This window comes from Camellia sinensis, chromosome 4 (genome assembly GCF_055761805.1).
Source record: "Camellia sinensis isolate YWXY chromosome 4, ASM5576180v1, whole genome shotgun sequence".
In the NCBI taxonomy this organism is placed as follows: domain Eukaryota; kingdom Viridiplantae; phylum Streptophyta; class Magnoliopsida; order Ericales; family Theaceae; genus Camellia; species Camellia sinensis.
Genome location: NC_138964.1, coordinates 202,275,904 through 202,289,724, shown reverse-complemented (window position 1 = coordinate 202,289,724; position 13,821 = coordinate 202,275,904). Strand labels below are relative to the sequence as shown.

Below are 13,821 nucleotides of genomic sequence, written 5' to 3'. Positions count from 1 at the left end.
CAAAAATTATATGGTGGGAGGTGCTACTTTTAATTTTGCAAGGGGGTAAAGTGCAACTTCAGTCAAACTATGAGGTGCAAATTGCAATTAACCCTATAATCAATTGCCGCGGCTAGACTTTTGTTGATATTTTATTTTCGGGCCCAAATCGAATAAGCAAGATCTCACCTCATAACCGAATCTGGGCCTGTCGTCGGATCCTATAATTTCGGACTAGTCCGGGTCGAGCCCATATCTGATTTTAGAGGCTTTGATACAGTTATGGCCCAATTGTTTTTGAATATAGGCCCAATATCAAAAATGAATTGGTAGCCCATATTGAACAATTGAGGCCTTTCGGCCTAAGCCTTGTCCAAATTTTGTCTACTTGTTGCATCAATAAAATAGCTTTTTTAACAGTCTATTGAAGATCAACAACAAACATAACAAAACTATAGGAAAGAGTAATGTTATAATTCATACAAATAAAAAATTATACAAAATAATGGCCAAGCATAAAAGATTTTGAAGTTAGGTTTTTTACGCATTCCCCTTCTATTATTCCATTAGAATATGTATTATCATATTTGATTTATAAATAATAAAAAAAGCGATAAACAAATAATACAAACCTGACTTTGTTCACCATTATAAAGGAATGACCATTTCCTATACATTCTAAGGAATAATCATTCTATTTTAGTCTCATTTCACCAATATAAAAAAATAACATTATCATTTTTTACGCTGAAATATATATCCCAAATTTATAAGACTTATTATAACCCTTTAACGTAATCTACCCTTTAAATATTATGCAAAATGTTAGCTGTGCCGAAGATGCAAAGAATAATTACGGAGGTTCTTTAAAGAGCAACTTAAGGCTAAATTTGCATTTTTTAATTCTATAGACTAAGTTAGGGTTGGTTTAGATTATTTATTTCACCCAAAAAACAAAAACTAAATATTATATTATTATTATACCCCACATTTCATTGTACCCACTCTAGAGTGGTTCCTAGCCCACATTGGAATCATTACTTGTAAAGAAATGTTAGGCAGAGGAAGACATGAGCCAACAAAGTTTGATTTTGTCATCCCACTTTAATTTGGGAAATGCTTATTTTGGTTGATATGTTTTCAATTGTGATAAACTAAAGGCTTACTTTTTAATTGATTTCAGTTAGATTCAATCATCAGCTTCCCATTAGAAATTTGGATGGGACAAACACATGTGTAATATAGACTCCAGAACAGAATAAATAAATAAATCACATTAGTTTAATATAAAAATCATCACCCACAAGACCAAAATCATGCTTCTTGAATTTTGTTCAAATCTCACTTTGTTCAATATCTAAAACTACATTATTGTTGACATATGAGCAATAAATTTTTAGAACTAAAAGGTATTAGTAATCTTACTAGCCATGCTAATGTACTCACAATTATTAAATCTTGTCAAAATTTCAAAACATAAAAATTGATGATTGAGAGTATATTAAAATATAAAAATAAAAAAATGGGAATAAAAAATCTCATGCTGATAAGAAATGTTAGATACCTTTAAAACATAATATCTAAATTCACTTGCAGTGAGGTGACAAGGAATTAGATTTGAAGTCGATTTTTAAACCAATCAATAACTGATATGAAATAGTTCACATTATTGTAAGTAAATTTAGAGATGTTGTTTGGTCTCAAACATTTTATTTCTTTTTATTCCTTGTTATTAAAATAAAAATAAAATAAATTGTCAAGAATTGCCTCCAAAAAAGAGTAGGTAAAACAATTTCATGAAAATCAAATCATTGCATTGTAAAAATTAGATAAATTCAATAAGCTTACAAATAAGAGGTCTTCTATAAAGAATTTACTGTCCATGCATGATATTCTGTCTTTATTTTAATCTATGTTTGGGGAGTATACTTCATAAAAAATAACGATAAAAATTGTATAGATTTAACTATTATATGATGAGTTTCACATTAAAATTAAATCTTGAGCCCCCATTCTTTTTCTAAATAAAATTTTAGGTACCTTGAATAACTGATATGCAATTGGTCCCTCTAATTAATTAAATTAATCTCATTAAACCAATGGGCTGCTTTGTATGTTCAAAGCTTAATCAGAACTGCATTTCAAATCATTTTTTAAAAAAACAAAACCTCAATTGTTTCCGATTGTGATATACGAATGACAAAACAACAATATATTAGTAGTGTTTTGAGAAGATGATAAAAAATTAATTTTTTAATTTTTTTTTATAATTTTTTAACATTTTTAATATAAAAAAATAATATAACTTAAAAAAATTAAAAAGTCAAAAAATAAACTTTTTATCGGCTTGTCAAAACATACCTTAGCATGCTAATCCACATCATTATATCCATTAACTGCAACATAAATCGACAGGCCGACAAACTGTCCAACACAAGACATCTGTCGTTCAAATTTCTTTATATATTAATATTTATTTTATTATATAAAATATACACTTTTCTTATTTTGCTGTAGGTTGTCACGTTTTTTTAATTTTTTAAATAAAAATGTTATAAACTTATGCTTATCCTTATTAATTCATAATTATCTTAAATGTGTTTGTGTGATTGAAATTAAATTAATTAAGTGTGGAGTTCATCAGTAAAATGAATTTGAACTATTGATTTTCTTTTCAATAAATCTTGAGTTCATAAATCTAAATTTAAAATATTATTTTTTAAAATCTTTCAAATTTAATAATTATTTCATCCATTAACTGTGGTCAAACTGTCCAAGACAGTTAACAAATTTCATCATTCACCAAATTATCCCTTAATCATTAAATAATTCAAAATTATATAAAAATACATTACGTTTATGACATAATTATAATAATTTATAATTTTTACTTTAAAATCGTGTATTATAAATTCTTTCATTAATAACTTTTCTCACAAAATAATTTAACTAACACCATAAAGTGACGTAGCATTTCTTGTCATTTGTCTTTTGGGTAAATAGATTTCTTCTTAAAATTACTCAAACACACTTATAAAAATTGTGACACCAATATTTTAGTACATGTCATTTGCATGTACAAAATAAATAAATAACATTGATAATTTTAAATAAAATTAAGTGTGAGTCATAGTTAAGCATAAAAGATTAAGGCCAAGTTTGGCAACCTAAAAATAATCCATCTTTTTATCATTTTATCTTTTTTCATCACATCACCTCTCTACTTTTCTGCACATCTTTTCATAAAAAAATAAAAAGTGCATTTATTTAGGTCATTCCAAACAACCCCTAAAAATATTTACCATTAGTATGTTGAAAATAATAGTTAAGCATAAAAGATTAAAAATATTTACCATTAGTATGTTGAAAATAATACCAAGAACTTGCGCCCATAAAAATTCCTACTATTTTGCAATTTGTGCTCTATTTCTCATTCTCATTGCCCAGTTGAATTTACTATATAGGATGAAAATCATAAGCAATGATTCTTTATAGTAATTTTGCTTAGAATAATTTTAAAACAATTTTTTTGTATGACTATTAAATATTATTAATTTTTTATTGTTATACTTTCGAAAAAATATTCACAGATACATAAAAAAGTATAGAATTTTAATTCTTAATATTTACAAAATTTATCATTGCTGTATAATTTTTTTCTTCTAAATTTATACTGAATTGTAATTTTTCCAATATTTTTTGATCGGTTCTTATTTGTCAATAGACTATTTTAACTAGAAATTCAAGAAATCATTGCAATTTATTATATTATTTTCTTTATTTTTTTATATGTCTTTTTATAAAAAAATTAAAAAAATATTAACACGCAAAATTCTCAAGCTATCTCTCCGAATTATAACAATAATATTACAAATTTAAACTTAATTACTCAAAAAATTATTTAAAATTATCATTGTTCATATTTATTCTATATATAGATTTCACACCATACAAATTTAATTATAACCACATAATTTCATTCAAAATAAATTCATAACAAATAAAGGTAGGTACAATTATTCGAATTGTAATTCTCTCAAAACTATTTTAGGATGAGTACCGGAAAAATTAAGGTTATTATTCCACCCTCATATATTTTTTTAATAAGTTAGGATGTCATAATTCTTTGGGGCCAGTTCCACCGTCCACTAGTGAAGGACCTATTTAAAATCAGAGCAAAGTTCCGTACGAACTGGCCTAACACAAAGATTGATAGCACCTAAGAAGTTTTGAACTTGAGATTTAAAGAGGAGCAAACTCCTAAATCCCAAGCCTACACCACTAGGCCAACCCTTGAGGGTTTATTCTCCCCTCATATTTTAATCCTCTATTTGATTATAATTTTCAAAATATGATTCCAAATCACATTTCAAAATGCATTTAAAAATATGTTTAGTAATCAGAGAGTTTTTAAATTAAGTTTCGAAAATTATTTTCAAAACTCATAACTAAACAACTTTTTTTATTTCAAAACTTATTTTAAAAATTTAAAACTTTTTTCAAAACTCATAACCAAATAACTTTTTTTATTTCAAAACTTATTTCAAAAATTCAAAAATCAATTCAAAACTTTTTTGAGAACTCATAATTAAACCAAAAAAAAAATTTTAACCATGATTCAATAATTTACAAATTTAAAATATAGTTTTATTATTAAATTATGACTCTAAGGGATTGTTTGAGGTGTCTTAAATAAGTGTACTTTTTGTCTTTTTGAACTAAAAAGTTATGGAAAAAAATATTGATTGTTTGGATTAATTTTTTAACTTTTTACGAAAAAATCTATATTAAAAAATTGTATAAATTAATGTGTAATGGGAGAAGGTAGGGAGAGTAGCAGTTCGGCCAACCGTCTTGGCAGAGACATTTGACATAAGAAATGATTGTCTCATTTACGGGCATTGCATTGAGCTGTGATGTTCGACCCGTGGAGGCTCACCACGGGTCCATTTTTGTCAATCGAAACCGTTCAATATGTAGAATTAGTCGAGTATTAAATATTTATAAAAAATCACGTTGATCGGATATCAATAGCTATCTGATCAGATTAGTTTTTTTTCAACTGTTAATTATAATACCATTTTTTTTTTATACATAACTGATTTGATCATATAATTAAGATATCCAATCAACGTAATTTTTTACAGACATATAGTACTCGACAAGTTCTACACATTAAATGATTTAGATTATCAAAACGTGGCCCGTGATGGCCCCCGGGCCGAACAGCAACGTGTTTTTTCTGCAATATGACTGTACAATTTTTTCAAAAAAAATGAACTTCACCCGTGGGACGTCAAACGAGTTTTATTATTTTTTGTATAAAATTAATTTTTTATTATTTTTTTAGTAAATAGTAATAATTTTTGAATTTTTTTTTTTTTTTGTAATTTTTTCACTTTTAAAATTATTTTGAAAATGCGAAATCAGGCCTAAAATTAAGCCAAACGTTACCCAAAAAAATCTTAATCATATGGTGTGATGACATTGTTGATGATGATAACGATGATGATACCAAGAAATGAGATGAAACCAACACCAAGGCAGCTTCCTGGAAAGTGCACTCATGATATTGTTTTGGTCCACGCAATCAATTATACAGGCAACGAATTAGAATGATGGGTCATCATGGGAAGTGTAATGGGACCCCTATATGACGCTATCCTATTATCCTATCAGAGACAGAGAGACAGTGTGTGTGAGATCTTCCTCATGATTCACCAACGACTTTCCCCCATCCCACTCCCCCCCAATTATGATTGCGTGTTTTTTGTGGTACCTTTTTTTATATGAGTAAATTATAAATATATTGTTCGAAATTTAATTAAAATATAAATTAATTTTTATAATTTAAAAAATTATATTTTATCTTTTAAAATTTTTATTTTATAATAAATTCTTTATTTTATTAATAAATTATTTAGTTAATTAATAATTTTTAATAATATTATAAATATGTTTTAATTAATAATTAATTTTATTATTATATAAAAGAGTAATTATGAATTTAATTTTTTTAATTAATTCTATTAAATAAAAAATTCTAATACTAGGTTATTTGTAATTTTTCAAATCATAAAGAATAATTTATACTTTAAACAAACCTTAAAGAATGTATTTTTAATTTACCGTTTTATATTTATTCTCTCTCTTTTTTTTTTTTTGTCTTTTTCTTTTTTCTTACGTTAATCAAATCTTTTACTTTTCTCCTGAGTCCTGTATAAAAGTAAAATGAAATTTGTGTAAAAATGTATTTAACCTCTTGTTTACTTTTCAGCCCATCAATCTACGCCGTCCATCGAGTGTATGTGAATTATGATCAACCCATGTTCCTTCTTTCATGGATGATCAATTTATATATATATATATATATATATAATAATAAAATTATATGATTGATGGTGTTGTTTGGAACAATTTAGGCGCTGTTTGGCAATCTTGATTTTCACTCAAAAAATTATTATAATTTGCCAAGTCATTTTTTTATTTTCATTTTTTTTGCATATATTTTTTTAAAAAAAAATTAAAAAAATAACTAAAAATTCAATTCCCAAACCACACCTTACAATATAGATTATCATTTTTCTTATTTGAACATTTGTTTTAGTATTTGAGGTTTCTATAAATTTAGTCAACGGAGTGAGATTGACTTATTATAATAATCTAAATTTGAAAAATTATTAAATATTTCCGGAGTACCATGTGTTTATACTTCTTAATCAATCATCATTTAATATGCCTCCTCATGTTCCCCAATTACCCAATACAATACCCCGCCTACTCACCTTCTCTACTAATCATAATATTATGAAACTGGTGGTGCGTACCAATTAATGTACCAACACTAATTGTAACATTATTATTTACTCCACTCATTAATTACATTACAAATACCAAAAATTTCTTAAATTATGCCACATTATCAATTAGTACACTAGTTAGTGTACTAATTAATGCATATAATATTATTCATTATAAAACACCACATGTTTATACTTCAGAATTATTGAATAATTACTCTCAATTTATTGACTTGCTAAAAGTTATATATAATACTTTTTAATATACATAGTGTGGGAACATACACATTTTCTATTGGTAAAAGAAAATAATAACAAAGTTTTTTTTTAAAAAAAAGTTATATTAGAGATGATTAAGCCTATAGAAACGTTGTTTTAAAAATACATATATATATATATATATATATATCTGTATGTGTGAATTCTAAATAATTGAAATTATTTTGGTAATATGGTAAAATAGTTAAGAAGTCAAGAGCAATATTAGGTATATAAAAAATTTTGATAAATTTTCTAGCATTTTTCAAAAGTCAGAAAAATAGCACAAAAAAGTCAACTTTCTCTTTCTACTTATTTATCCCTCTTTTTGTGAAATCTCAAAAAATTAAATAAAATAATCAATTTTCAGAACAATCTTGAATTTGTATTATTATTATTATTATTATTATTATTTTGATGTGTATAGAGTTTATTGAATTATTTGAATTTTATAAATTGGTTGGTTTGTGTATAGGTTATTTTATTAATTTTTTAACTAAAATATAAGGTGAAAACAATTAGTATATTTGAGACATTATTTGAATTTTTATGAAAAAATGTACAAAAGTAAAAGAAAAAGGAATCTTTAAATTTTTTAGAATATAATTCTTTAGTTTTTTTATTTTTTTTTTTTAATAACTTTTTGACTATTATTTGATGTTGCCAAACTTATTCAAAAAAACATAATCACATAAGAGTGACCTTTGAGGCTAGATCCTAAGGAGCTAAGGATCCCAAAGGTCACTTCTAGATAGTGGTACATATAGCTTGATCATTCAGGTGGTGTTTGGCAAGTTGGGTTGGGGCTAAAATAGCCACAAAAGACAAAACAGACTATTTTAGCCACAACAAACAAAACATCACATCCAACCCATAATCATTACACTCTTCTCTCACAAAAAAAATCAAAAAAGCCAAAAAGCCAAAAAGCCCTTCCCAAACCAAACTTTTTAGCCCAGGCTAAAATAGCCAAAAAGGCCAAAAAGCCAAAAAGCCAACCCACTTCCCAAACGGAGGCTCAATCATATAACAGTAAATCGCAAACTCACATAGACGTGAATTTGAATCCATATTTCTGATACTGGATACGATTCGGCCAAACATAAAAGAGAGAATAGAACTTAAAATCTCAAAATTTATATCTCAAAACCTTATCAAATTTTTGAACCCATTGGATTGCTAGCAAACTTACCCAATAAAGGTCTCCTTTTGGCAACTAAGTTAAAAGTTAATTTATTGACATTTTAACTTTTTTAGATCACATTATTTCTTTACTTTTTACATTTTTTTTTCAAAAAAATTAAAAATTAATTTTTAACTTTTTTAAAATAGGCCAAATGGTAACAAATAAAACTGTCAATTATTAATCCACAACAATTGTTTGTATATTGAGGGCTTGATTTTTAGAACTAGCTATTTTAATAATTTTTTTGATTTTTTTAATTAAAATATGAGGTAAAAAAAATTAGTATATTTAGAATAACTTTTTAATTTTTGAAAAATAAGTGAGAGCACTAATTAGTGCTACAACGAATGATGTGGTAGTGGGCTCCATCACGAATGATTTGATATTTTAGCCTTGGTATTGTATTTTTTTCTTTTTTTATTGAATGTCATGTCATTAGTGATCTTTTTAAAGCTCCAAAATTAATGGTCTCTATTATTGTTGCTAATTTTTTAGCAACACATGCAAAAAGTAGGACTGGGCATAAGGTTATCCGAACCACCCAAACAGTCCAACTCGAACCGATCCGCATGCAAATGGATAGTTTTGCAGACACAATGCAGAGGGATGCGGTTTAAAATATGACATGATTGCAGATTGTGGACGGGTTGCGGATTTAACCCGCTCACACTTAGTCTTTTTTTTTTAAAAAAAAAAAAATCTAGACCATTGTTATTTTATTATTACATCTTAGATGAATGTAAAAATTAATGAAGAATTACTTTTAGGTAAGTTTTGGATTTTGAATGATTTTACTTTAATTATATTTTTGGGTAGTAGATAGTGAGATTGATAATCTAGTTTAGGATTTTGAAAGATGTGCTTGTGTGAGTTTATAATTTCATTTAAAAGTTTAGAATTTTGAATAATATGTTTGTACTAGGAATTGATTTTGTTGTGTTTTAAATTTTATAAGTTTTAATTTATTAATTATTAATGTTGGAGCATTTTAGAAAATATGGAGAAAATGATAAAAAAATAAATATTTACAAAATGGAAAAAAGGTTGCAAAATAATTTTTTAAAGAAAAAATTTCAATTCGCAAACCGCCCGCAGCCGCCTACACATCTGTGAATCTTATCTGCACAAACTGCAACTCACACTATATGTGGTTGTGAGTTGAATTTTTCTCAAATAGCATATATGTCAACGAGTCTAAACCGATTCGTAAATCGTTTAAAATCGAACCACAATCATTCTTAACTAAAAGTAAAAAGAAAATAAAATTTTTAAATTTTTAACATAAATTATAATTTTTTTAATAATTTACTAACTTTTAAACTAAAATTCTATCAGGCAAACGAGAACTGAAAGTAGTTATGATCCAACTTCCAATAAATTGCACGAGATGGGACCGTGACTTAGGGAGTCCCTCATCGTCAAAAGGAAGTTGGGTTGAATAGAGTTGTTAATGATGATGATGAAGGACCTTCATGCAAGTGTTCAAATAATAAAGTCTTGATGCTCATAATGACGTGTTTGATGAATGTGAGAAGTGGGCCCACTTTAGTGTCGCCCACGTGGGGTGTGACCCACCGGTCTCCTTAAAGTTTAGGGCATCTCACGCCGCCCATCACCCTGTTAATCTATTTTGTGTTTCAAATACGTATTAAAAATCTATTTTGATTTTTCTCCAATTTCTTTCTACCCCAACAAGAAAGCCAATCTCACGAGTGATCAGCGCGACTCCACTTTCTTCGTACTTTTTCTAACTGACTATTCTCTCCAACGATAAAAGAACTACGTGCACGTGAGCCAACGTCTCTCTCTCTCTCTCTCTCTCTCTCTCTCTCTCTCTCTCATCACACATACATGAACAAACAAGGTTGTCATCATACATACATGAACAAACAAGGTCATAAGGTCACAAGTTTACCCCACAACTATTTTATCATTATCCTTTTCCCTTTATCATGCCACTTTGTGTTCTTCTTGTAATTCTTTTGACAAAAAAGAAGATTTAATTGACAGGAAAATACAATTTTTTTTTTAATCTTCCATAATTAACTTGTCGACCACGAAAAGAACTTGATATTGGCATTGCAATTCAAAAGATTTTTAATCTATCTATCTATCTATATGACCCCACTTTGCTAAACTATTTGCTATGTTTTATTGTGAGTCTACAATGATGAATAATATCCCCCATTGAATACACTTTTTTATGAAAAAAATTCTGTTAAAATAGATTTTCTTGTCTTTGGCACTTAAATTAGATTGACTTAGTTTAATCTATTATTATTTCTCTCAAATAAACAAAATCAAGCATGAGAAATTTTTTTGTGTAGACAAAAATGTCAGGTAATTAATATCAAGAGAGAGATTAACCTAATAGATATTAGATGAAGTGTACTAGACATAATGCCTAACTTCAAGTTTTATTATTGTGAATGCACCTTCTTCTCTCGTATTCCTCTATTACCAATTGGACTTATAAAAAAAATGTGATCAGTTATTCGCTTCCTAAATTTTGTAAAAGATTAACATAAGGTTAAAATCAGGATTAATTTTTTTATTTGCACAAAAATTAATCATAAAATTGAATACAATAATCTCATGTAGATGTAAAATTCACAAAAAAAATAAAATAAAATAAAACCTCCCATGAAAAGATTGTGTCGAATTTTGAGATGAAACTCCCTCTTGCTAACCACACCAACGATGCATGAAATGAACAAAAGTAAACTACGGGGGAAGAATCAATATAACGAAAAACTGTAAAGAATCAGGCATTAATTAAACACAAAAACAAAATTATAATAATATATATACTTCTTTGATAATTTACAAACATAATTAGAAAAAGAAGAGGATGATGAGATTGATTAGTCATTTCTATTCTTCTATAAAATTTAATTAACACTAACTTTTTTTCATTATATATATATATATAAATATTTTGCCCTTTACCAATAAAAAAAGATAGGGGGGGGTTCTAAGGGGGTCTCTGTTTTAACTAAAATACTAGCATACAACTTAACAAGCTGCTGATGGGTTGGTGAAGGGATTGAAGAAGTGGGGCTTTGGAGCCATTGAAAATGGGTTCTTGGGAGTATTATCACCGCCACCGTTGCCGCCACCGCCGCCACCGATCCTCTCGCAAGACGGGCACATGGTGAGGGTAGCCGCCGGGAGTTGCATGTAGAAGGGTTGAGTTAGTTTCAGTGTTTTCAGATCTTGTAACTCTTTCTGTAGCCTCCTGTTCTCATCTGTCAGTGTTTCACAACATTTCTTCAAGAACTCACAGTCTACTTCAGTTTGCTTAAGCTTTGTCCTGTAAAATATAACATGAATTCATTCAGATTTCCAATTGGAAAAAGTTGAACAAAAGAAATAACTAAAATGTCGATATTGATTGATACATCAATTGAAATTGTTTGATATTGACCAAATGGGTGATAACTATCTATTACTTTTAAAATCTTAAATTGGGTTGAGAGGGCACAAATCGGTTCCTAATCTTAGTTATACAGTTATATTACATATAGACTTACTAACAATACCGGCCAATATATTAATAAACATCAATATCAGAAATTCAGAAATTCTATAATCGGCTGATATTTAAAACACAACGTATTTATGGATGGGGTTTTTGAAAAAAATTTGTGGGTGTTATTGGGTTGGGACCTACCCTTATTCATCAATATATATGTTAATATAATTAATATATGATCGTATTGCCAATTTTTAAAATCACTATTGGGACACAAACCTGGCTCGTCGATTCTGGAACCAAACTTCAACTTGTCTAGGCCTCAGATTCAACTTTCTTGCCAATTCTTGTTTTTGTTTCTGAAAAATCAAAAACAATCATCAGTTTTTTGTTTTCTGAAAGTAAACGCAGGAAAACAACTGTAGTCCCCCCCGCCCAAAAAAAAAAAAAACGTGTGAGAAAGAAAATAAAGTACCGGATTGAGAGTGCTATGTATCTTGAAGCTTTCCTCTAAAAGGGCAGATTGGTCTTTATTGAGCCTAAGTTTCTTCCTAGCATTAGTGCCATCATCATCTTCATCACTCACCCTTGAAGACACTCTCTCTGTCATCTCTATCTCTGCCTCTTCACTACCAATCTCTCTCTCCCTCTTCACACTAGCATTCGAAAACGACGACGCAGCACTGTCTTGCCGATATAACAACTCATGATTTTCAATCTCATCGCTACCACAAAGCCCCAAAGTGAGTGAGGGCTCAAAAGCCCTCGTCACCTTAGGCTTGTAATTAGGCCTCAAATTATCGGCCGTCGATATATTGTCGGCAGCCGATGAGAAACCTAAGCCTAAAACAAGGCCTGTATTACAAAGATCATCAAAACCCATCTATGGTATAGGGGAAAGAAGAGCAGGGTTGGGGTGGGTGTTTGGATGGGAAGAAAATTAGAAGAATATGAAGGGAAAGATATATAGAGGACTTCTCTTTTTTCTTTTGTTTTTGGGTTGGGTGGGTGGGTGGGTGGCTATGTATGATTAATAATCAAAGGAATGAATGAGTAGGGAGGAGACGAATATGGAATGGTGTGTGGATGAATATATTATGACAAAAGTCTATCTCTCTCTCTCTGCATAGGTTGACCAATTGAACCCCAATGCTGTTTTCTCCATTATAATAACAAACAAATGTGGAAACTACCTCCCCTTTTTCTCTCTACTTCTTCAAAATTTTCTTTTTTCTTTTTTTGTTTTCTGTGTCTGATTTTATATAACATTTTTAACAAGTAGGCTCAACCAGTAAATCTGGTAAAATCTTATTTATTTATATGTTTTGTGTGTCTAATAAACAAACAGAAAATTTGTACAAAAATTTCATCAATTTAATTTAATCAAAAGGCAAGACTTCCAAATTTTTTTAAAAAACACTATCATATCATTTTTAAAAGACTTTTTTAGAAAAATTGTTTATAAACCATTTTCTATTTTATTTTTGTCTGTTTCCTCTGTTTCTCTTGCTTTTTTATATTACTATGTTTGAATTATTAATTTAAATAGAAATTTTTACAAAAATGTAAATAAAACATGAATAAAATATATTTATAATTTAATTATATATATATATATATATATTTTTAAAATTTATGATCGAAACACGATACGGGTGTAAAGAAAGAGGTGTAAGGATCCTCTATCCTCAAATAATTATATTTTTTGGTCCTAATTTATTTATAATCATTGAATATGTTTTAAGATTTTCATATTTTAAAATTTTTATATAATTTAATAATTATGAATAAATTGAGACAGAAAAATAAAATTATTTAAAGAGAGAGGACCTTGCACGTGAAGACATGGATTCACATAGAGATGGGGGACACATCAAGAGAGTGCATGATTCGTCCGCCTCTCGCCACCCATTAGGTTGTCAAGTTTAACAATTACTATTACCACTAACTTCACAAATATATATATATATATATATGTATATCTTTTTCTATGATTCTTTGGGTATTTTGGTTTTTACTTTACCTACATGGGTATCAATTATTAGCCTACTTTCCTCTGTTTATCTTTTGTCAGCTCGAATATTATACGTATATATCTTTGCAACTAGTTCTTTTTTTCTTTC

General features: G+C 28.2%; 1 protein-coding gene across 1 annotated transcript; it reads right to left on the bottom strand.

Moving 5' to 3' along the window:
- Positions 1–10,998: 10,998 nt before the first annotated feature.
- On the bottom strand, positions 10,999–12,984 carry LOC114298581 (homeobox-leucine zipper protein HAT9). The gene is made up of 3 exons (XM_028243184.2): positions 12,174–12,984; positions 11,978–12,057; positions 10,999–11,536 (listed from the first exon to the last, which is right to left on the bottom strand). The coding sequence occupies exons 1-3, from the start codon at positions 12,579–12,581 to the stop codon at positions 11,239–11,241; spliced, it is 786 nt and encodes a 261-aa protein (XP_028098985.1). The 5' UTR covers positions 12,582–12,984; the 3' UTR covers positions 10,999–11,238.
- Positions 12,985–13,821: the final 837 nt, after the last annotated feature.